This window comes from Odontesthes bonariensis, chromosome 8 (genome assembly GCF_027942865.1).
Source record: "Odontesthes bonariensis isolate fOdoBon6 chromosome 8, fOdoBon6.hap1, whole genome shotgun sequence".
NCBI classification, from domain to species: Eukaryota; Metazoa; Chordata; class Actinopteri; order Atheriniformes; family Atherinopsidae; genus Odontesthes; species Odontesthes bonariensis.
Window position 1 is genome coordinate 38,234,831 of NC_134513.1, and position 23,395 is coordinate 38,258,225.

Below are 23,395 nucleotides of genomic sequence, written 5' to 3' on the forward strand. Positions count from 1 at the left end.
GAGCAGAGTGGTTGGACGGTGATGTCACAAATCAGCCTGTCCAATCAGACACCAGGGGCCTCAGGTACAAAGCGTACGCACCTTTTCACGTCAACGATCAGATGTATCAGGAGCCAAAAGACCGTGGAAATGTGCGGTGCCTCACGGCAGCTTCAGGGCTGGCGTACGCACGTTTCTGCAGCTGTTGATTCTTTGGCGACACTTAGAGGTGATGTTGGGAAACTGTTATAATAAATAAATGTGAAAACAATTAGTCCTCAGACTGTGATGTGCACATTTGAGATACATTAACACACCCATGTGTCTGCAGTTACACCAGTGGATATAAAAGCAGCGCAAAGTGGTGCAATGCATACCATTAAAAACAACGGCTGCTTTAGCAGTATTAGAAGACTTTGCAAATGGTGCAATTCGAAGAGAGCGTGTGTTCAGAGACAGAGAGGATTTGCTGGCACATGACTCATTAGCCGTTTTGAGGGAAATCCTCCTTGAACTGTGCGCAGAGCTGCGGCCGGCGTTGGAGCGCAACACAGCGAGGAGCCATGCGCTGCCTGTGCTCACAGGTGATGTGCACACTGGGGTTCCTATAGCAACCGGGGCATTCCAGAGGGAGCTGGCCAACCGATTGGGACTGTGCCAGTCTACCCTGAGCCGAGCCATGCCAGCCGTGTGGGACAGAATTATCCGCATCTCAGCCACGTATATCAAATTCCCAACAGGCCAACATCAAAGCTCAATTTGAAGCAACAGCCGGTTTTGTAATCGGAGCTATCGACTGTGCACACATTGCTATAAAAGCGCCATCACATGATGAATTTGTATGTTAACAGGGAACATTTTCATTCATCATATGTATTTTCATACATATTTTCATCAGATCATATGTGATGCGTAAATGCAATTAACCAACATTGTGGCGAGCTGGCCTGGTTCAACGCACGATTCATACATTCTGAGTAACAGCATCGCTGGGAACAGACTTACAGGGTGGCACTGTGGGTGATGGTTGGCTTCTTGGTGAGTAACTTTATTGTGTAATTGTCCTAATATTATTCCCCGTGACGTGCATTGAGTATGTGCGCCCCCAGTTTCTATCCCATCTTCACAGCATCATTATTATATTATATATATTAGTCGGTGGTTAAAGTTAGTTTCTTGCTGTTTTTTGCTGGTTAAACTTCGGCTTAAGATCTTTCTAACAAGCACACAGCATTAACAGCCTCACTCAGGCTCTCCCACCCACTCCTCTTAGTTTGCTGCTTATGCTGGAGGACAGCGTGCCAAAGAACACATTTTAGCGGGCCTCCACTTCAGAAAGTAGCACCGACATCTCGCTTTCCGTGAAGTTCTTCTTTTTTCCGGTCTTATTCATTCTTTTTTTTTTTTTTCTGACCGTACACAGAGGGGAATCGTAGGTGCAGGGCTCATTTAAATATGATTTGCGTATTTAAGTAGGGGCGTGGACAGGGAGGAGTCGGGTGCTCCGACATGCGCTCTCAATGTACAAAGGAAATGGATTGGATTGATGCGTGCGCACAGATTCATACAGCTGGATATTTTTGTAGGTTGGAGGGCATTTGGCTTTGAGCGTACGCCATGTTTCAGGAGGAAGTCTTTGTACATGAGGCCCCTGGTGTGTTCAAACGTGAGCTGAACTGAATTCATTTGTGCGGTCTGCAGGTTGTTCTTGCCTTTCCTGTGAAAGTGGACACGTCACGTGATTTCCAGTCATTTAACTCTTAATCTCCTCAGAGTTTCACCTGTCAGGAAGCTGCAGCTGTGGGAACGTAGTGGAGTCCAACTGAGGCAGAAAGCATCAGAGAAGATAATGATGCTTCACAACCTGAGGCTGTTGTTAATGGCTGTTCTTTGTGCAGGGGGGGGGGGGGGACTATGGCGGCCTGTGTGAGGAACTCAGTGTTTCTGAGGTTTCAAGAAGAAGTTCAAACTCTCTGCCATCCGTCATCATGGGCAATGTAAGATCATTAGCTAACAAGTTGGATGAACTTCTAGCCTTGACAAGGACTCAGCAAGAATATCGGGAATGTAGCATTATGTGTTTTACTGAGACATGGCTACAGGATCATATCCCCGACTCCAGCGTCTCTCTGCCGGGCTTCCTGACTGTACGAGCAGATCGAGATTAAAAGAATAGCAGGAAAAGGAAAGGGGGTGGATTGGCAGTGCTTGTCAACAACAGATGGTGTCACCCAGGACATGTTACTGTGAAGAGTCGTCTCTGCAGTCCTGACATTGAACTATTGGCAGTAGGTTTTCGTCCATATTATTTGCCAAGAGAGTTCACCAGTGTTGTTTTGGTGGCTGTTTACATTCCACCCTCAGCTGTTGCCGACACTGCATGTGATGTCATCAGTTCCGTTGTTGCTAAGATACAGACACAACACCCCAATTCTTTTGTGGCAATATCTGGTGATTTTAATCATGCCTCACTCTCTGCTACACTGCCAACTTTTCAACAGTTTGTCAGCTGCTCTACCAGAGAAAACAAGACATTGGATTTGTTTTACACAAATGTCAAGGATTCATACATTTCCAAATCAAGACCTCCCCTGGGAAAATCAGATCACAACCTTGTTTTTCTCTGTTCAGCATATAAACCCCTTGTCCAGAGACTACCTGTCACAAAAAGGACTGTTAGAAAGTGGTCACATGAAGCTGAAGAAGCCTTACAGGGTTGTTTTGATGCAACCGATTGGATTTCTCTTTGTAAGCCACATGGAGAGAACATTAATGCCATGACTGAGTGTGTGACTGACTATATAAACTTCTGTGTGGACAACACCATCCCCACCAGAACAGTGAGATGCTTCCCTAATAACAAACCCTGGATCACCTGTGAGCTAAAGGAACTATTGAACAAGAAAAAAAGAGCCTTTAGGGAGCGAGACAGGGAGTTACTGAGGAGTATACAGAAGCAGCTCAAAGTCAAGATCAGAGAGAGCAAGGAGGTGTATAGAAAGAAGCTTGAGAGTAAACTGCAGAGGAACAATATCAGAGATGTGTGGTCAGGAATGAAGAAGATCACAGGCCTCAAACAGAGGGAGGATCGGATGGATGGAAGTCTGGACAGAGCAAATGAGCTGAACACATTCTTCAACAGGTTCAGTTCAGGAACAAGCTCACCATCCTCCCCTCCTGTTCCCAGCCAAAGAGACATCCCACTCTCCTCTGACCCACAGCTTTCCTGTAACATCTCCAGCTCCACCTCAGTCATGGATTCTTCTGCTTCCACTAGTTTGTCTTCAACCCAATTAGAAGATGCTGCTGTCCCCTTTGCCTCGCCCTCCCACTTTTCTGTTTCTAGAAGTCAGGTGAAGAGGCAGTTGGAGAGACTGAACCGGAACAAGGCTGCAGGTCCAGATGGTGTCAGCCCCCGAGTCCTGAAGGCCTGTGCAGAGCAGCTCTGTGGGATTCTGCAACACCTTTTCAACCTTAGCTTGACCCAAGAGAAGGTACCACTGTTGTGGAAGACATCCTGTCTGGTTCCGGTACCAAAGAAAACTCACCCTTCAGACATCAATGACTACAGACCTGTTGCCCTGACATCCCACATCATGAAGGTCCTGGAGAGACTCCTGTTGACCCACCTGTGTAAGCAAACCAGCACATATCAGGACCCCCTGCAGTTTGCTTATCGCCATGGAGTTGGAGTTGAAGACGCTATCATACACCTGCTTCAACAAACCCACTGTCATCTGGACAAATCAGGCAGCACTGTGAGGATCATGTTCTTTGATTTCTCCAGTGCATTTAACACAATTCAGCCTGATCTGCTTCGTCTGAAACTCCAGAAGACTCAGGTGGAGGCCTCAACAATCACCTGGATTAATGACTACCTGACAAACAGACCACAGTTTGTCAGACTGAAGAATTGTGTGTCTAACCAGGTGATCAGCAGCACAGGAGCACCACAGGGGACTGTACTCTCACCATTCCTTTTCACTCTGTACACTTCAGACTTCCAGTACAAGTCAGACTCCTGTCATCTACAGAAATATTCAGATGACTCTGCAGTTGTCGGGTGTATCAGAGATGGACAAGAAGCTGAGTACAGAGAGCTGGTGGACCGCTTTGTGGCATGGTGTGGGAACAATCATCTCATCTTGAATGTTAACAAAACAAAGGAGATGAGTGTAGATTTCAGGAGAAACAGGGTCAGATCAAACCCTGTTTCCATCATGGGAGAAGAAGTGGAGGTGGTTGAGGAATATAAATACCTTGGTGTTCATGTGGACAACAGACTGGACTGGAGACAAAACAGTGAAGCCATCTACAAGAAAGGACAGAGCAGACTGTACTTCTTGAGGAAGCTAAGGTCCTTCAAGGTTTGCAACAAGATGTTGCAGATCTTCTACAAGTCTGTTGTTGAGAGCGTCATTTCCTCTTGCGTCATCTGTTGGGGCAGCAGCATCAGAACCAGGGACCTAAAAAGACTCAACAACCTGATAAGGAAGGCTGGTTCTGTTCTGGGGACGGCTGTGGAACCTCTGGAGACAATAATGCAAAGAAGGATTTTGCATAAAATCAAGAGAATTATGGACAACCCTGAACATCCTCTCCATGAGACTGTTATCGGAAAACAGAGTCTCTTCAGTCAAAGGCTTCTTCAGTTTGGATGCAAAACGGACCGCTACAGGAAATCTTTCCTGCCCACAGCCATCAGCATCTATAATAACTCCTTGATTTAATTGAGTTACATCAACATTTAATTTCCCTCTGGGATAAATAAAGTATTTTTGAATTTGAATTGAATTTGAATTAACCCTCTGAGCGGCTGTCTGACACAGTGTAACCATCAGGTTTGAACTGAACTCCATTCATATGTGCAGCGTTTAGAGCCAGCTTCAGACTCGTGTCCTTTTGGTGTCGGAACAGCCTCCACTTTCAGCTTCAGTCTGCCTGGAATAAAACGAATCAAACTGGGACGTTCAATCCTTTTCCACAGCTTCACCTGATCCAGGATTTCTGGGGAAAGGATCAACGTGTCCTCCATAAAAAGTAGCCCTGGATCACTCTTTCCTCGATAACTTCCACTTTTAAACCGCTCGTAGTTTCTGTCTCTTTTTAAGCTTTGGGTGACAATACATCATTTTAACTCTTCAGATAAGCCTATGGACAAACAAACCATGGACCCATGTGTCTCTGAGGTCAGTTTAGGCTGTTTCATCTCAGTTCGATGACATTTTTTCCATCTTTATGCTTCGTTTTCATCCTTTTCAGTCCCCTCTGTCTTCACTTTGTGTCTCTCAGGATGTTTTTTATGTGATCAAAATCTATTTTTTGGATGTTTTGTGTCTCTTTGAGATGAAACTTTTCCTCTTTTTGGTGTATTTTCCTGTTCCTTTTCTTTCTTTATCAGCTTGTTTCTCTGATGGTGTTTTTAGAAATGACTTGAATCCTTTTCGGTGCGTCCCTCCTTCTCGTGTCCTTATGATCAGTCATGTTGGTCCTCAGCAGTAAAACCTGCTTCCTGCTGTTAAAAAATACAATGTAACTTCTCAAAAAGCCCATTATGGAGCTCCCCCTACAGGCTTGGAGGTAATGTACGGTTACACTGTCGTAAATACAACACCCTTTCGCATTCACGTTTCACGTTTGTTGACGAACCGGCGAGGAGTCAGAAGGTGCAAGCTATGTCGACCGAGAAGGTAAGAGTAATCAAATGTACCTGGGAGCGTGAGGGGGGTCTATTTGTTTTTGCGGTAGGTGTGCCAGAAAGCAAGTCGAAGTACTTCCGCTCAGCTCCCGGGCCGCTCCAGCAAAGTTACATAGCGCAGTTTTTCCAACTCAGACCCCCGAAGGGCATAGGAGACAGGCCGATCATAATATTAAAACTCATTCTAGCCGCACAATTTTTTTCAAGCTGTTATTTTAAGGTAGAATTGTTACAGACTGACACCAAACACACACGTGAGGTCATGGATCAGGTTTCTTCTTCATGTGGTCGACCACGCTCCACGCCAGACTGCCTTTATTTACTTATTCAAGTGTTATTGAAGCCATTTTTAATTCAGTTTCATTTCATTTGTCTGGTGCTTTCCTTCAATAATTTGAGCCTTTTTGGATTTAAACGTATGTTTAAATTGAATTCAAACCTAAATCTGTCTCTGTGTGTCACCTTGTGTGTGTGTGTGTGTGAGTGTGTGAACAGTTTACTGTGTGACTGATGGTGTTAAACGTGTGTGTTCCAGCAGAAGAAGACCCTCCGGCACCCGCTGACGCCGGCGTGCTGAGCTCTCAGGACAGATGTGGTTCGCGTCTCAGATTAAAGCAGAACATATGAAGTGTTTTTGAGCGGTTCTGCTGGGGGAAACTTTCACTTTGTCCTGAAAACACGCTAAAGTTACACGCTCCTGCTATCCTGGAGCTTCCTCTGGTCTGATCTCATTATAAAGTCCTGTGGATCTGATGAGAAACTCATCCTTTCAGGCTGTTTTTACAGAAACATGAACAGAGTTTACTTCTCCTGACGGACCATGTGACACACATGATGAACACGTGATGAACACGTGATGAACATGTGACTTCTCTGTTCGAGGCTGTGATGAAAGATGAGGAACGAGATCATCTCCAACATGGTACCACAGTGCTGCAGCCTGATGTTAGGCTGCAGAAAAGGATCATTTAGGTGATCCGAGTATTTCATTGATTAATCAGATAAGAAATACTTTTCCAATAATAACGATTTAAAATAGAAACATTTACATCATGAACCAGCTTTCAGCCACAGTTAGGACTCAAAAAACATCCTTATCTCTAAACATCCCTCCTCCTGATACTGATAACAGGACTATAGAACAGCAGCTATTAGCTTTCTGGCTAACATCCAGCTGTGCTAACATCTGTTAGCTTCTCTCCTACTTCTCTGCTTTCATAAACTGTATTTTAATGCAGCTGAAATCCTAATAAAGCCTCTTATTTCCTGTGTTATTGTCTGTTATCAGACAGCACAGTGACTCAGAGTAACAGCAGTTAACTCGACACCTTAACCAGCAGCCTCTGATGCTACAGATACAACATGTCCGATAAAATGAGCCGCTTTTATTCTGCTTGGACTCTGATGGGACTCAGAATTCCCATTAACAGCTTCCAGGCTGCAGCTGCTCTGATGGGCAACATGAAGAACAACATGATGGTGTGCTGGTGCTGGCAGATAGTTCTGGTGACGTTAAACAGAAATGAGCCACGATCAACACCATCAAAAAAAAGTTGCCTCAGCTTCCTTCTGTTCTCTCCTTGCTTCCTTCCGTTCTCTCCTTGCTTCCTTCTGTTCTCTCCTTGCTTCCTTCTGTTCTCTCCTTGCTTCCTTCTGTTCTCTCCTTGCTTCCTTCTGTTCTCTCCTTGCTTCCTTCTGTTCTCTCCTTGCTTCCCTCCGTTCTCCTCATTGTTCTCACTTCTTAATATTCCGTCTGAGATTTGATTTGTTCTTTAAACATCCTCCCCTTGGGTCTCCTTCTTCTTCTGTAGTCTAACTGAGCACAGTACACCATCTTTTTCCTGCAGCTGACTGTGTGTGTGTGTGCCTGTGTGTGTGTGTGCTGCAGCTCTGCAGTGTATTTATCTCTCTGTCATTGATATTCACAGCCAGCTCCGGATCAATGAGCCCCGACACTCTGCCTATTATTTCATTTCTGGTGTCTAAAAGGCGAAGCCACGACTCGGTTAAATTGTTTTCCATTCGGATTTGGCTGACTCGTCACAAAGCAGGGGCGAGGGGAGGAGGGGGGGGACCTCCTCAGAGGCCGACGGGTGGAGGAAGAGGAGGAGGAAGCAGTAAAATAGATCTCAGGAGTCGGTCATCCTGGGAAACACAGACAGCTCCAGATCTGTGAGACTACAACTTGTTCTGTTTATCACCATATAAACAGCAGGTTCTGGTTCCCAGGAACTCAGACTGGGTTCTGAGCAGGTTCAGAACAAATTAAACATTTGTAACCCTAACCCGACACACAGTTTGAGGAAATCATCCTTATTTCAAAGTTAGATCTGATGATTAATCCTCTTAATCATGAAGAAATAAATCCAACACTTTATAATTCTGTCTCAGAGTTTGTAGTTCGGAGTAATTTAGTTGGTTTTTAAATACAAAACATGCTTTTAGGGGGTTCAGAGGAGAAATAACTTCACCCCAGATACATGACACAGCATGTGACGCCCGAGGTGACCTCAGTGTAACTTCTAAGTAAGGGAATAAGCCAAAAGTTACCTGTCCAGCACCTTTAAAGATAAATATCACAGTTTTTAGCAGCTTCTTGAAAAGAGAATCCACAGAATCAGGGGGGGTTACCCCAAGGTTCCTGATAGGGGACCCAGAGTTTCCCTGAGCTTAGACAGAGATCTTTGGGGCACAGACAAGGATTCTTCATTGAGGTGGAGAAAGACATCCAACATTTAACAGTCTGAGCAGCTGTGAAAGATCAGCAGCTGAGAAACATCTTAAGCCCCATACACACAAGTCGCTGCTATTTACTCGCTCAGCGAGTGAAGTCAATAGAATGTCTATGTGTTCACGCGAGGCGAGGAGGCGAGGAGAGTACAAGCGAGTACAAGCGATGCGATGTGGGCGGATTCCGAGATGAACATATTTCAACTTCGAGCGACGCGAGTAAAGCGAGTAAAAGCGAGTAGCCAATTAAAATGCAGAATACAGATTATTGACAGGTGACGTTCCCCCAGTGTTCTCCAAACAGTGGCCCCCCAACTTCTACACACCAAGTCAGCAAAAGCACCCATGCGAGTGGCGAGTAGGCGAGTGAGCGAGTAGCGAGTAAATAGCAGCAACGTGTGTGTATGGGGCTTTAAAGAGAAATACAGCTGAATGTCATCTGCATAGTGAGAGGATATGTCCTCAAAGAGGGAGCAGATATAACAGGAACAATAAAGGCCCCGGAACTGAACCCTGTGGGACACCGTAGGAAAGAGAAGTGGAAGAGAGCTCCCCTTATAAGACGTTTTTAGGGAAGGGACAGGAAAGAAAGATTTTCATTGTTTTCATTTGAGACATTTTCCTTTGTGTTTAAAACAGTCTCTAATCTTTCGGATTTATTTCGGATTTTATTTCGAATTTAGTTTCTTTTTCACAGCTGCCTCTGCTATTCCTGCTCTTCTCAGGTGTACCTAATGTAGTTTTACATAATTTGTAACGTGATGTATATCTTGTATAACAAATTGTAAATAACAACACGTTTATTCGTGTCCCTGCCCTCTCTTTCCTCATGTTTTTTTTCGCGGGGGTGCTGCACAGCCGCGTGGGCCTTTAAAAATTGAACATTCTAAATGTGACGTCACGAGCTACCAAAGCTACCAAAGCAAATTCTCAAGCAAAGCTTCTCCAGCGACCTCCGCTACCAGGTAGTTTGCGGCCATCACGCTACCAGGTAGCGGAGGTCGCTCTTGGTGTACACGCAGCATAAGGAGTTATTGCTGTTCCTTTCTGAAAGATGAACATCATTGCTCCCACATTACTTTGTTAGCTGAAGCTTTCTAGCTGAACAGTTCCGTTCTGTAACTCATCAACCTGCAGCTGTGTGAATAAGTTGTGTTTCCAACACCGGTCCTCTCCTCACTCTCGGTGTGCTAACGTTACATTATCGGCATGTTTCTGATAAAGATGGAGGTCTCCCAGTACAACTGTTTAATGAGGTTAATATATCCAAAGTGTTTAAACGCAGTAATTAACTGTACACATGCATTACTACGAGTTATGCTGTGTTCATCTCATCACTGTTGATGAGAAAGCATTGTTTGCTAGCATCTGCTGCTAGCTTACACCTACACTGCTAAACTATTTCCCTCTGGGATCAATAGAGGAACTATCTATATCTATATCTATATGTAGAGCTGGAGGGCACTTATTGAGTCTCCCCCCTGAAAACAGACTGTTCACAAAGCTGTGCAAGGTTGAAGGTCCTGATGTGAGTCAGAGGGAGAACAGAATGTGTTAAATTATGTGTAAGGGTCTGAAGACTGTGACATTTCAGAATTCATGAAAACACTGCTGTTTTTCTGGTCAGTTGGGCTGTCAAACATAGGGTCACGTACAGAACCAGCTTCTGCAGGTTATTTGGCCTCAACCTTCTCTTCTGGCTGGTCAGAATCAGAACCGACACTAAAACAGAAAACAGAGCTGCTCAGACTTTGAGTAACGATGTTTAGGCCAACCAAGGAGAAGAAGTCGTTTCCTCTTCATGAAAGCTGCCGGCAGCTTTTAGGAAAACCCCCCCTCCACTTCTTCATTAACCTCCTCCTCTTCTTCCTCTTCTTCTTCTTCTTCTTCTCTAATTATCTGTCACCCTGAAAGAAATCACCCGCAGTCTCCGAGTGTCATTAAAACGGTCATTTCCAAAGGAAACAGCAGCAGCTTTTGGGACAAGTCAAACTCTTCCTCTCTGCTTGGCTGCTCCTCTAGGTGGCTTCATTACAGAGCCCATTAAAAATAATCACTGTGTGTGTGTTCAGAGCAGCTAATGCATTCATTTAATTAGCAGCATTAACGCCGAATCATCCCACAGAGAGCAAAGAAGAAGAGGACACAGTACGTCTCTGGATCCAGCAGGATCAAAATCAGAAACAGCAGCAGGACGGCTCAGTTTCACATCTTCACTGTGAGAATGTGAAACTTCTGAAACAGTCAGAAGAAGCTCCCAACTGCCCTGAATCCTGCAGCTGGATAATCTGCAGCTGGATAACCTGCAGCTGGATAACCTGCAGCTGGATAATCTGCAGCTGGATAACCTGCAGCTGGCAGCTGGATAATCTGCAGCTGGATAACCTGCAGCTGGATAATCTGCAGCTGGATAACCTGCAGCTGGATAACCTGCAGCTGGCAGCTGGATAACCTGCAGCTGGATAATCTGCAGCTGGATAACCTGCAGCTGGATAATCTGCAGCTGGATAATCTGCAGTTGGCAGCTGGATAACCTGCAGCTGGATAACCTGCAGCTGGCAGCTGGATAATCTGCAGCTGGATAACCTGCAGCTGGATAATCTGCAGCTGGATAACCTGCAGCTGGATAACCTGCAGCTGGCAGCTGGATAACCTGCAGCTGGATAATCTGCAGCTGGATAACCTGCAGCTGGATAATCTGCAGCTGGATAATCTGCAGTTGGCAGCTGGATAACCTGCAGCTGGATAACCTGCAGCTGGCAGCTGGATAATCTGCAGCTGGATAACCTGCAGCTGGATAATCTGCAGCTGGCTGCTGGATAATCTGCAGTTGGATAATCTGCAGCTGGCTGCTGGATAATCTGCAGCTGGATAACTTGCAGCTGGATAACCTGCTGCTGGCTGCTGGATAATCTGCAGCTGGATAACCTGCAGCTGGCTGCTGGATAATCTGCAGCTGGATAACCTGCTGCTGGCAGCTGGATAATCTGCAGCTGGATAACCTGCAGCTGGCTGCTGGATAATCTGCAGCTGGATAATCTGCAGCTGGATAACCTGCAGCTGGCTGCTGGATAATCTGCAGCTGGATAATCTGCAGCTGGATAACCTGCAGCTGGATAACCTACAGCTGGATAACCTGCAGCTGGATAATCTGCAGCTGGATAACCTGCAGCTGGATAATCTGCAGCTGGATAACCTGCAGCTGGCTGCTGGATAATCTGCAGCTGGATAACCTGCAGCTGGATAACCTGCAACTGGATAATCTGCAGCTGGATAACCTGCAGCTGGCTGCTGGATAACCTGCAGCTGGATAATCTGCAGCTGGATAACCTGCAACTGGATAATCTGCAGCTGGATAACCTGCAGCTGGATAACCTGCAGCTGGATAACCTACAGCTGGATAACCTGCAGCTGGATAATCTGCAGCTGGATAATCTGCAGCTGGATAACCTGCAGCTGGATAACCTGCAGCTGGATAATCTGCCGTTGGCAGCTGGATAACCTGCAGCTGGATAATCTGCAGCTGGATAATCTGCAGCTGGATAATCTGCAGCTGGATAACCTGCAGCTGGATAATCTGCAGCTGGATAACCTGCAGCTGGATAACCTGCAGCTGGATAATCTACAGCTGGATAACCTACAGCTGGATAATCTGCAACTGGATAACCTGCAGCTGGATAATCTACAGATGGATAATCTTGCAGCTGGATAATCTGCAGCTGGCTGCTGGATAATCTGCAGCTGGATAATCTGCAGCTGGATAACCTGCAGCTGGCTGCTGGATAATCTGCAGCTGGATAACCTGCAGCTGGATAATCTGCAGCTGGCTGCTGGATAATCTGCAGCTGGATAACCTGCAGCTGATTGCTGGATAATCTGCAGCTGGATAACCTGCAGCTGGATAACCTGCAGCTGGATAATCTGCAGCTGGATAATCTGCAGCTGGCTGCTGGATAATCTGCAGCTGGATAACCTGCAGCTGACTGCTGGATAATCTGCAGCTGGATAATCTGCAGCTGGATAACCTGCAGCTGGATAACCTGCAGCTGGATAATCTGCAGCTGGATAAATCCTCAGATAAAAGAAGTCCCCAGCTGAACAGAGGTGGAGTATCTGAGCTGTACCTGCAGCCAGCTCACACACCACCTGTGTGTTCACTCAGCTAAGACTTCCTGTTGTTACAGAGCCCGATCATCAGCTCACCCTGACTGATCAAACAGGAAGGAGAATCCAGCTGGAAACCTGAGAAGACGTTCAGAAGTCTGAGGACACCCGAGGAGATACCAACACCTGCCGACATTTGTCTTCAGGGAGACGGGATCTTATCAGGGATCTCTCTTCGTCTGATCAGTGTCTAAATAATACATGTTTGTTTGTGCTGCCCTCCAAGCGTCTCACTGAGCTGTGGCAAGAGAACCTCAACAAACTGCAGCTCAACATGTGGGGCCCAAGCCAAAGAGGAAGAGATGCAGAGGAAGAACCAAGAAGGAAGAACCAAAGAGGAAGAACCAAAGAGGAAGAGCTGCAGACAGACTTCAGGCCCTCAGACATCTCCATCCTTTCAGAGTTTTTATCTTCCATAAATCAGCAGCAAAGAGAAGGAACATGAACTGAGAACAGAGACATTTCACTGAGTGGTGCTTTAGTTCTGTTTGGTTCCACTGAGATCCTACTGAAGCACAACACATTCACACAGATTACTGAAGTGAAAAATCCCCCGGTTCTGATCCATTTCCCTCCAAAATGAGCCGTTCTCAGATTAATGACTGAAGTCAGAAGCCGCTGGGTCTGCTGATCCACAGCGTTTACAGAGCAGCGAGCAACAAACTCTTTAAAAGTTTAAGCATCAGAGGAGGAGCAGGACGGGCCGATGATGTCACACACACTCAGTTTAAGCATCAGAGGAGGAGCAGGACGGGCCGATGATGTCAGGCCAATGCTTACAGACACTGACAGACCGGGACAACAGCAGCTGCGCTCAGTTAAATCTCTAAAGCAAAAGCTGGGACACATCAGGCTCAGATTCAGATGCATTATAGTTAAGGCGGCCGCCTTAGCAAACTCGCACTGCCGCCTTGCCAACGTTCCCATTTTTTTTTTTTTTTAAACCGAAGTAATAATGCTTTGCCAGGCTCAGACATTAAAAGATAGCATTGATAACATTGAATTGCGACACCTACTGGTTGTTAATGTAAATAGTTAATAATGTAAATAAAAAAGTGTTACAGCTCTTAAACAGCTTCGTTATTGCTCTAACAGCCCCTGTCCCATTCCAAGTACCCCCCCCAAACGGAACACTATCCGTGCAAAACCCCTGGTCCCGGCCGACGACTCACCACCTTGACTAAGCAATTTCCTGCGGGAAACACTGTCGTTGGACAGTTTTGTGTTTCTGTTCATCCCGTCAGCTGATAACTCTGATTAGTCTGTCTTCACACAGCTGGAAACATCAGCCCACTGAACTGTTTACATCTGTATTTACCTCCGGCCCACATGAGGCGCTGCTTCCCACCAACAGACACGACCCCTTCCAGCATCTCTAAAATGATTCTGACCGATGTTTGGGCAGCTTTTAACTAGGGCTGGGCAGCGATTCAAAGGTTTAATCTGATTAATCACATGATTTCCCTGATTAATCACGATTAATCGCATTTGTACGCAAAATCCAAAAATGAATCCAAAAGTAGTGTATAGCTTTTAGCATTTAGCTTTATTTTAAATGTGCTGCCATATGAATGAAAGTTCCATAACATTTGTTGTGCAAACACACTTTTAACATCAGCATCTTTCTGTAGTTTTTATGTAGAAGCCTCGCTCCACTGTCTGTTTCCTTGAATGACTTGCTGCTATCAGTTGTGTGTTTTGCCTTTAAGTGATATTTTAGACTGGAACTACTACGCTGAGAAGACAATTCAACTTGGCTGTGTTTACAGATGACTTTGGTTCTGTCGACTCCGCCGTCTGGAAGAACTTTAAAATGAAAATGGCCGAGTAAAAGTTCGTCCCAGCAACATTCAGACGTCCATGCAGCTTCAGTCAGAGGGAACATCTCTCAAAGGTTTTTCACCTGCTCATATAAGACACTTCTGTTCAGTCACACACCAGATGTACGACCTTTTTCCATCTCATACCAGCTGTAAGGTAGGGTAGGGGGTAGGGGTTAGTGTTCTCTGAGGGTCATTGCTTTTAGAGGATTGTAAACAGGAACAAACTTCTTCTGAAGATAGCTAATTAAACCCAATTCAGTTCCTGCTTCCGCTCATGTTTTTGAGTCCTTCGCTGCAAATATGTGAAGAAATGTTGTTCCTGTAACTCATGAAGATCCATCAGCTGGTGAGAGCTTCTTAAACCAGAGTCAGTTAAACTAACACAGTAAAGATCCAGTGTTTGAACCTTGAACCCAGCTGGTTCAACATGCTGTGTTACCATCTCAACAGCCATGCTCCCACAGCCAGCTGCTCAGGGGACATAAAGTCCATCCGGGACGTCTGATGGCATGGGGGTTAGGGTAAGGGTCTGACCAACTGGACTGGACAGGGATGTCCAACTGTTTGTTCAATAAGTTTGATCCAGTCCAACATGGTGATGAAAGCAGCTGATGTGTGTTTACATTCTGGGAGAGACTCCCTCACACAGTTAAAGCTGCGGTCGGCAACTTTTTTTTAGTTATATTAGTTTGAACTGTCATGGGATTCTGGAAGTAGAATATTAAATAGGCTGTTTAGGAAAAATAACGAAATCTGTAGCTCCCTCTGAAGCCTGTAATCATGCTTACAAAAACCGAGCGCTCCCGGCTGTTTTTAACCAATCAAGTTAGGGTGGAGGAATCCTACCTGTCAATCACAGCTTGTGCACACGCTGCTGAGCGTGAGTCTGCCCCAGCTTGTGTGCGCTCACACTGGTGTGAACTCACGTGCACAACCTCGTCCACAGAGGGGGAGGGGTTTGGGGGGCGATTCGGAGCTTGTTAGAGGTTGGGGGAGGGACCTGAAAGTTGTATCAGTTCGAATTTTCCGACTTTAGACTCGGAATTTTGAAAACCTGCCGACTGCAGCTTTAAAGTCCCACCTGAGGACAAACCAGTTTAATGGGATCCAGTTACCCAGCTGAGAGCTCCGCCCATCAACAGGTGACACCCAGCTACTCATGAGGTTTCACTGGTTCTACTGGTTCTACTGGTTTCAGACCCCACAGCAGAAGTAAAAACTTCCACATGTTCAAACTGAACTGAAACAAACCCCGCCCACTTTTGGAGCCACTGCCCCGCCCCCTTCACGCCCACAGACACGCCCACACTCTGCATGACTCACCCCAGCGTTGTCATGGTGACGATGGTGTACCAGAAGGCAGCGGGGATGCTGGTGAACTTGCTCGCGCTGGAGCCCTTCTCCGCGTAGAACATGACGGTGGCGAAGATGATGATGGCCATGGTGAGGGAGAAGAGCAGGAAGCCCAGCTCCGACGCGCAGCTCTTCAGCGTGTAGCCCAGGATGCGAAGTCCCGCAGAGTGCCGCGAGAACTTGAAAATCCTAAACACCCTGAAGACGCGCAGCGTTACGAATGCGCCGCTCACGTCCTCGTTGTCCGTCATGACCAGGCCGATGTAGTACGGCATGATGGCCACCACGTCGATGATGCTCATGACGCTCTTGACGAACTTGTAGCGGCTCGGCGCGACCAGCAGGCGCAGCAGGTACTCCACCGTGAAGATCATGACGCACGCGGTGTCCAGGCAGAAGAAGGCCAGCGCGTAGCGCTCCCCACAGGACAGCTCCTTGACGTGGTTCGGCGCGGCGCCGCACGGCACGGTCTCCGCCACGTTGGCCATGACCGACACCGCGATGAAGAAGCCGGTGACGTAGTAGAAGACCAGCGCCATGGTGGAGGTGTGCGGGTTCTCGAAGGCGCGCCACATGGTCTCGCGGAAGCTCAAGTCCGCGGACACCAGCTCGTTGGTCTGGTCGTCCTCCTCGTCGTCCTGGATGCGCTCCTGGTTCTCCCGCCGCCGGTCCTTGTAGTCCTCGTAGCAGCAGTCCCCGATGATCTCCGGGATGATGCCGAAGAACGCCAGCTCCTCTTCGTACGCGGAGATGCACTCCTGCCGCGCGTAGTGCAGCTTCCCGGTGCGGTAGAAGTTGAGGATGTGGCGGAAGATGTCCGGGTCTCGGTCGAAGAAGTACTCGTTGCTGTCCTCGTGGAAGAAGAAGTCCCGCTCCGAGCTGCCCAGCAGGGTGTCCGGGTACCGCTCCAGCGTGTCCTGCCAAGTCTGGAACTTTGTGCCGCTCACGTTCAGCATGATCAGCCCGTCCCGCATGCGTTTCTTCTCCTTCGGGGGAACCGGCATGGGCGCGCTGGCCACCGGCATCCATCCGATGGCCGCCGCGCGCGCGAACGGCATCCATGCTCCTGCAGCCATGCTGCTCCCGGAGCTCTGCGGAGGCTCGATGCGGGGGTTTAGGGGGTCCAGGGGGTTCAGGGAGCCGCGGAGCAGCGGGGGGACATCCGGGGTGAGAGGAGGGGCGGCAGGTGGAACTAAAGCCCCCGGTTCATCCACGCGGGAGGTCTTTACGCGCGAAACGCTGCGTAAAAACGCAAATAAATCAGAAAGAAATGAACACAGCTCCGGAGTGCGCGTGGAAACAAAGCTCCAGCTGATCAGCGCTTCTTCAGTGTCTGATGTCTGAAAGCTTCAGGGACGCTAAAACCCCCCACCTCCACAGGAGGAGAAGCAGAACCCGCCAGAACCCGCCAGAACCCGACTTCTCTCTGAGTCGGCACCGTTCCCTCTGCAACAAGTTCTGCTGGTATCACGATAATCCTGCAATCCAGACCCGGAGCAGGAGCTGGCATGCTCCGCTGCGGTTCTGTTGTCTCGAACCGAACCGCGGCGGACACAGAGGATGTTGGTTCTCCGGCTCAGGTGCTCCTGCTGCTGGGGAGAGAAGCGGAAACCCGCCCCGCTCCTCCTCCTCCTCCCCGCGCGGGATGGGGGCGTGTTGCCGGAGAATCCCGCGCGTCACAGAGAGAAACCTGCCGCGTGCGCCGAGACTCACGGTGGTGATTGTCAATCATTCCCGGGGAGCGCGCATCTGTGACACAAAGACACAGAACTCCAAACATCAGACTCAGACTCAGAGTCCGAACGAACGGAACCATAATCAGTGAAGTTGCAGGCTTCATGTGTCCCAACATGTGGCTCGGGCCCCTCTAAGGGTCCCCTGATCAATTAAAAGCGGGTCAGTTTTTCCTCTTTGGGTCTCAGAACAGATCCAAAGTTCTGTTTCATGAACCCAAACATGATCTGATCCCAGCTGGATCAGAACACACCGAGGATCAGATCTGCTGAAACAAGTTTGATTCAATTATTATTTAAAGCAGAAAAAGAAAGTGGACATGGACGTCTCTCGATCTCTCTCTGACCCAAAGGTTCTGGTGGAGCAGGCGAGGCGGGCCCTGTGTCTCATGGAGCTTTAGCAGAGAAGACCAAGGCAGGACCAGCCAACCCCAAACAGAACATTCTGAGGAACGGAAAGGGAAGCGACGGGTGGAGCGGCAGAACACAGGATGCTGAACGCCGCCTCTGAGGATGCTGAACGCCGCCCCCGAGGATGCTGAACGCCGCCCCCGAGGATGCTGAACGCCGCCCCCGAGGATGCTGAACGCCGCCCCCGAGGATGCTGAACGCCGCCCCCGAGGATGCTGAACGCCGCCCCCGAGGATGCTGAACGCCGCCTCTGAGGATGCTGAACGCCGCCCCCGAGGATGCTGAACGCCGCCCCCGAGGATGCTGAACGCCGCCCCCGAGGATGCTGAACGCCGCCCCCGAGGATGCTGAACGCCGCCCCCGAGGATGCTGAACGCCGCCTCTGAGGATGCTGAACGCCGCCCCCGAGGATGCTGAACGCCGCCTCTGAGGATGCTGAACGCCGCCCCTGAGGATGCTGAACGCCGCCTCTGAGGATGCTGAACGCCGCCCCTGAGGATGCTGAACGCCGCCCCTGAGGATGCTGAACGCCGCCTCTGAGGATGCTGAACGCCGCCCCTGAGGATGCTGAACGCCGCCCCTGAGGATGCTGAACGCCGCCCCTGAGGATGCTGAACGCCGCCCCTGAGGATGCTGAACGCCGCCTCTCCTGCTGCTGTCCTCTGATATGAGATCTACTCCCTGCTGGGTTCATTAATCTGGTTTGTGTAACCACTCATGAGTTTTTAATCAGTACAGCTGATGGATCCGTCTGTGATGTTCTGCCCGACCCGATCCAGTGAAACCGGATCATCAGCTGTGGGCTGATGATCCGTTTGTCCCCTGCTCGTTGTCCCCTCTGTCCTGTCCCCTCGCTGTCCCTGGTGTTACACTGCTCGTTGTCCCCTCTGTCCTGTCCTCTCAGCATGCGTTCCTGGTGTTACGCTGCTCGTTGTCCCCTCTGTCCTGTCCTCACAGCAGGCGTCCCTGGTGTTAGGGTGTTTGTTGTCCCCTCTGTCCTCACAGCAGGCGTCCCTGGTGTTAGGGTGTTTGTTGTCCCCTCTGTCCTGTCCTCACAGCAGGCGTCCCCTGTGTCCTGTCCTCACAGCAGGCGTCCCTGGTGTTACGCTGCTCGTTGTCCCCTCTGTCCTGTCCTCTCAGCAGGCGTCCCTGGTGTTAGGGTGTTTGTTGTCCCCTCTGTCCTGTCCTCACAGCAGGCGTCCCCTCTGTCCTGTCCTCTCAGCAGGTGTCCCTGGTGTTACGCTGCTCGTTGTCCCCTCTGTCCTGTCCTCTCAGCATGCGTCCCTGGTGTTACGCTGCTCGTTGTCCTCTCTGTCCTGTCCTCTCAGCAGGCGTCCCAAGTGTTACGCTGCTCGTTGTCCCCTCTGTCCTGTCCTCTCAGCAGGCATCCCTGGTGTTACGCTGCACGTTGTCCCCTCTGTCCTGTCCTCACAGCAGGCGTCCCTGGTGTTAGGGTGTTTGTTGTCCCCTCTGTCCTCACAGCAGGCGTCCCTGGTGTTAGGGTGTTTGTTGTCCCCTCTGTCCTGTCCTCACAGCAGGCGTCCCCTGTGTCCTGTCCTCACAGCAGGCGTCCCTGGTGTTACGCTGCTCGTTGTCCCCTCTGTCCTGTCCTCTCAGCAGGCGTCCCTGGTGTTAGGGTGTTTGTTGTCCCCTCTGTCCTGTCCTCACAGCAGGCGTCCCCTCTGTCCTGTCCTCTCAGCAGGTGTCCCTGGTGTTACGCTGCTCGTTGTCCCCTCTGTCCTGTCCTCTCAGCATGCGTCCCTGGTGTTACGCTGCTCGTTGTCCTCTCTGTCCTGTCCTCTCAGCAGGCGTCCCAAGTGTTACGCTGCTCGTTGTCCCCTCTGTCCTGTCCTCTCAGCAGGCATCCCTGGTGTTACGCTGCTCGTTGTCCCCTCTGTCCTGTCCTCTCAGCATGCGTCCCTGGTGTTACGCTGCTCGTTGTCCCCTCTGTCCTGTCCTCTCAGCAGGCATCCCTGGTGTTAGGGTGTTTGTTGTCCCCTCTGTCCTGTCCTCTCAGCAGGCGTCCCTGGTGTTAGGGTGTTTGTTGTCCCCTCTGTCCTCACAGCAGGCGTCCCTGGTGTTAGGGTGTTTGTTGTCCCCTCTGTCCTGTCCTCACAGCAGGCGTCCCTGGTGTTAGGGTGTTTGTTGTCCCCTCTGTCCTGTCCTCACAGCAGGCGTCCCCTCTGTCCTGTCCTCTCAGCAGGCGTCCCTGGTGTTACGCTGCTCGTTGTCCTCTCTGTCCTGTCCTCTCAGCAGGCGTCCCTGGTGTTAGGGTGTTTGTTGTCCCCTCTGTCCTGTCCTCTCAACAGGCGTCCCCTCTGTCCTGTCCTCACAGCAGGCGTCCCTGGTGTTAGGGTGTATGTTGTCCCCTCTGTCCTCACAGCAGGCGTCCCTGGTGTTAGGGTGTTTGTTGTCCCCTCTGTCCTGTCCTCTCAGCAGGCGTCCCTGGTGTTAGGGTGTTTGTTTTCCCCTCTGTCCTGTCCTCTCAGCAGGTGTCCCCTCTGTCCTGTCCTCACAGCTCCGCAGAGCTTCGTCCTCTCTGTGAGGACCACACACTTTAAAAACAAAGAGAGAAGAAGAAGAGGAGGAGGAAGGCTGTCACAGCTGTCATGTGTGATTGTGTTCCATGAGTCCCACTCGTTTCTCTCAGCCAGATCTGTCTCCTCCTGAAACTCTTCCCTGAGGCAGAACTGATAAAACAGGCCATCTGAGAGAGGAGGAGCAGGAGCAGGAGGACGAGCAGGAGGGGGAGGAGCAGGAGGAGGAGGAGCAGCAGGAGGGGGAGGAGCAGCAGGAGGAGGAGCAAGAGAAGCAGGAGGGGGAGGAGCAGCAGGAGGAGGAGCAGGAGCAGCAGGAGGGGGAGGAGCAGCAGGAGGAGCAGCAGGAGGAGGAGCAGCAGGAGGAGGAGGAGCAGCAGGAGGGGGAGCAGCAGGACGGGGGAGGAGCAGGAGCAGCAGGAGCAGCAGGAGGAGGAGCAGCAGGAGGGGGAGCAGCAGGACGGGGGAGGAGCAGGAGCAGCAGGAGGAGCAGGAGCAGCAGGAGCACGAGCAGGAGCAGCAGGAGGAGCAGGAGCAGCAGGAGCACGAGCAGGAGCAGCAGGAGGAGCAGGAGCAGCAGGAGGAGGAGCAGGAGCAGCAGCAGCAGGAGGGGGAGGAGCAGGAGGAGGAGCAGCAGCAGGAGCAGCAAGAGGAGGAGCAGCAGGAGGGGGAGGAGCAGCAGGAGCAGCAGCAGCAGGAGTAGCAGCAGGAGGAGGAGCAGCAGGACGGGGGAGGAGCAGGAGGAGGAGGAGGGGGAGTAGGAGGAGCAGGATCAGGAGGGGGAGCAGGAGGGGGAGGAGGAGGAGCAGGAGGAAGAGCAGCAGGAGGAAGAGCAGCAGGAGGAGCAGGAGCAGCGGGAGGAGGAGGAGCAGGATCAGGAGGGGGAGGGGGAGCAGCAGGAGGGGGAGGAGGAGGAGCAGGAGGAAGAGCAGCAGGAGGAGGAGGGGGAGCAGGAGCGGGAGGAGGAGGAGCAGGATCAGGAGGGGTAGGAGGAGAAGCAGGAGCAGCAGGAGGAGGAGGAGCAGCAGCAGGAGGAGGAGCAGCAGCAGGAGGAGGAGGAGGAGGAGCAGCAGGAGGAGCAGCAGCAGGAGGAGGAGGAGGAGGAGCAGCAGGAGGAGCAGCAGCAGGAGGAGCAGCAGCAGGAGGAGGAGGAGGAGGAGCAGCAGCAGGAGGAGGAGGAGGAGGAGCAGCAGGAGGAGCAGCAGCAGGAGGAGGAGGAGGAGGAGCAGCAGCAGGAGGAGGAGGAGGAGGAGCAGCAGGAGGAGCAGCAGCAGGAGGAGGAGGAGGAGGAGCAGCAGCAGGAGGAGGAGGAGGAGGAGCAGCAGGAGGAGCAGCAGCAGGAGGAGGAGGAGGAGGAGCAGCAGGAGGAGCAGCAGCAGGAGGAGCAGCAGCAGGAGGAGCAGCAGGAGGAGCAGCAGCAGGAGGAGCAGGAGGAGGAGCAGCAGCAGGAGGAGCAGGAATCAGAAAGCAGGGAGGAGATCCCTGCAGCTCTCCAAACGAACTCGTTTTCAGGACTAAGTGGACATTTGGACGTGTCGGGCTCTGCCTTCCAGGACTCTCCTGGGGGGTAGTACTAGAAGCTGGCTTATTTCGCTACTTCTGGCTAAAGTTAGCGAGAGTTCCGTTCCATAAAGGTGGCTTATTTGAACGCCCGCTGAGTAACCATGGTAGTTTATGCCGCTGAACTAGCCTGGTCGCGGGCAGGCTAAAGTTGAAGCTTAGCTTAGCTGCAACTCAAAAAATGTCCGACCGGCTGAAACGGACTCCGGAAAGAAATGTTCACCAAGAATTCTGCGCTCCCGCAACTCATGTTATAATATGGAAGAATATTAATAAGTTAACAAAGACTGACAGTAAGCAAAATCAAGGACATGGACGAGAACTGAAAATACAGGGAATTATTACAAATGATTTGAATGAAATTGCCCCCACATTTAATAAATATTTTATTGACTCAGTACAGAATTTGTCACACGCCTTTGGTGCAAGATCTAAACAAATCTCAGCACCGAAACACACCAAACCGGTTTTTAACATAACTGAAGTTCCTCAAGGAAAGGTTTTAAAAATCCTAAGCACTTTAAAGTCTTCTAAGGCAAAAGATGTGTTTGAGTGGGACTCAACTTTTATTAAAAGCAATAATCACTCCCTCAGCACTCCAATTGCACGTTTGGTTAATATGTCATTTAAACAGTCAACCTTCCCAAATGCATGGAAGTCTGCAGTTGTAGTTCCAATTTTTAAAACAGGTGAACCAACTGAGGTGAAAAATTATAGACCCATCAGTATCTTGCCCGTTGTATCTAAGATCGCTGAAAAAGTGGTAGCTGAACAACTAACCGCCTTTTTAAACTTAGGACAAGACTCACTTCATCCTATGCAATTTGGGTTCAGGAAAAATCATTCAACTGAAATGGCAACCTGCTATCTCATTGAAAAAATCAAAACAAATATTGACAGTGGGAGAGCTGTAGGTGCTGTATTTTTGGACCTGAGCAAAGCATTTGATACTGTTAATCATAGTGTTCTGCTCTCAAAAATGTCCAATTTTAATTTGTCTGTGGAAACAATGAAATGGATGGAGTCCTACCTCACTGGAAGAAAACAATGCACCAGAGTTGGGGATAGTACCTCATCTTTTATTGGCTGCTCTGTTGGGGTCCCGCAGGGCTCAATTTTAGGACCTCTTTTATTTAGCTTATATGTAAATGATCTGCCACTTGTATGTCCAGAAGTTGACACCCAAATGTACGCAGATGACACGGTCATCCTCGCACATGGAAAGAACAGATGTGAGGTGGCAGCCAAATTAACAGAAGCATTGGCTGAAATTTCTGATTGGCTCTCAGAGTCCTGCCTGACACTCAACATCAGCAAAACAGCATGTATGTACTTTTATAATAGAAAAAACGGAAATCAGCCTGATATCATTGTTAATGGAGAAAGGATCCAGACTGTTTCAAATTT

At 49.6% G+C, this 23,395-nt stretch overlaps 1 protein-coding gene across 1 annotated transcript in view; it reads right to left on the reverse strand.

Annotated features, from left to right (window-relative positions):
* The window catches only part of LOC142385662 (A-type voltage-gated potassium channel KCND2-like), a 261,463-nt gene extending 244,132 nt beyond the window's left edge, over positions 1-17,331 (reverse strand). The window contains exon 1 of the mRNA XM_075472376.1: positions 15,718-17,331. Within this exon, the coding sequence (XP_075328491.1) occupies positions 15,718-16,823 (1,106 nt within the window). The 5' untranslated portion in view covers positions 16,824-17,331. The remainder of the gene's footprint in view (positions 1-15,717) is intronic.
* Positions 17,332-23,395: the final 6,064 nt, after the last annotated feature.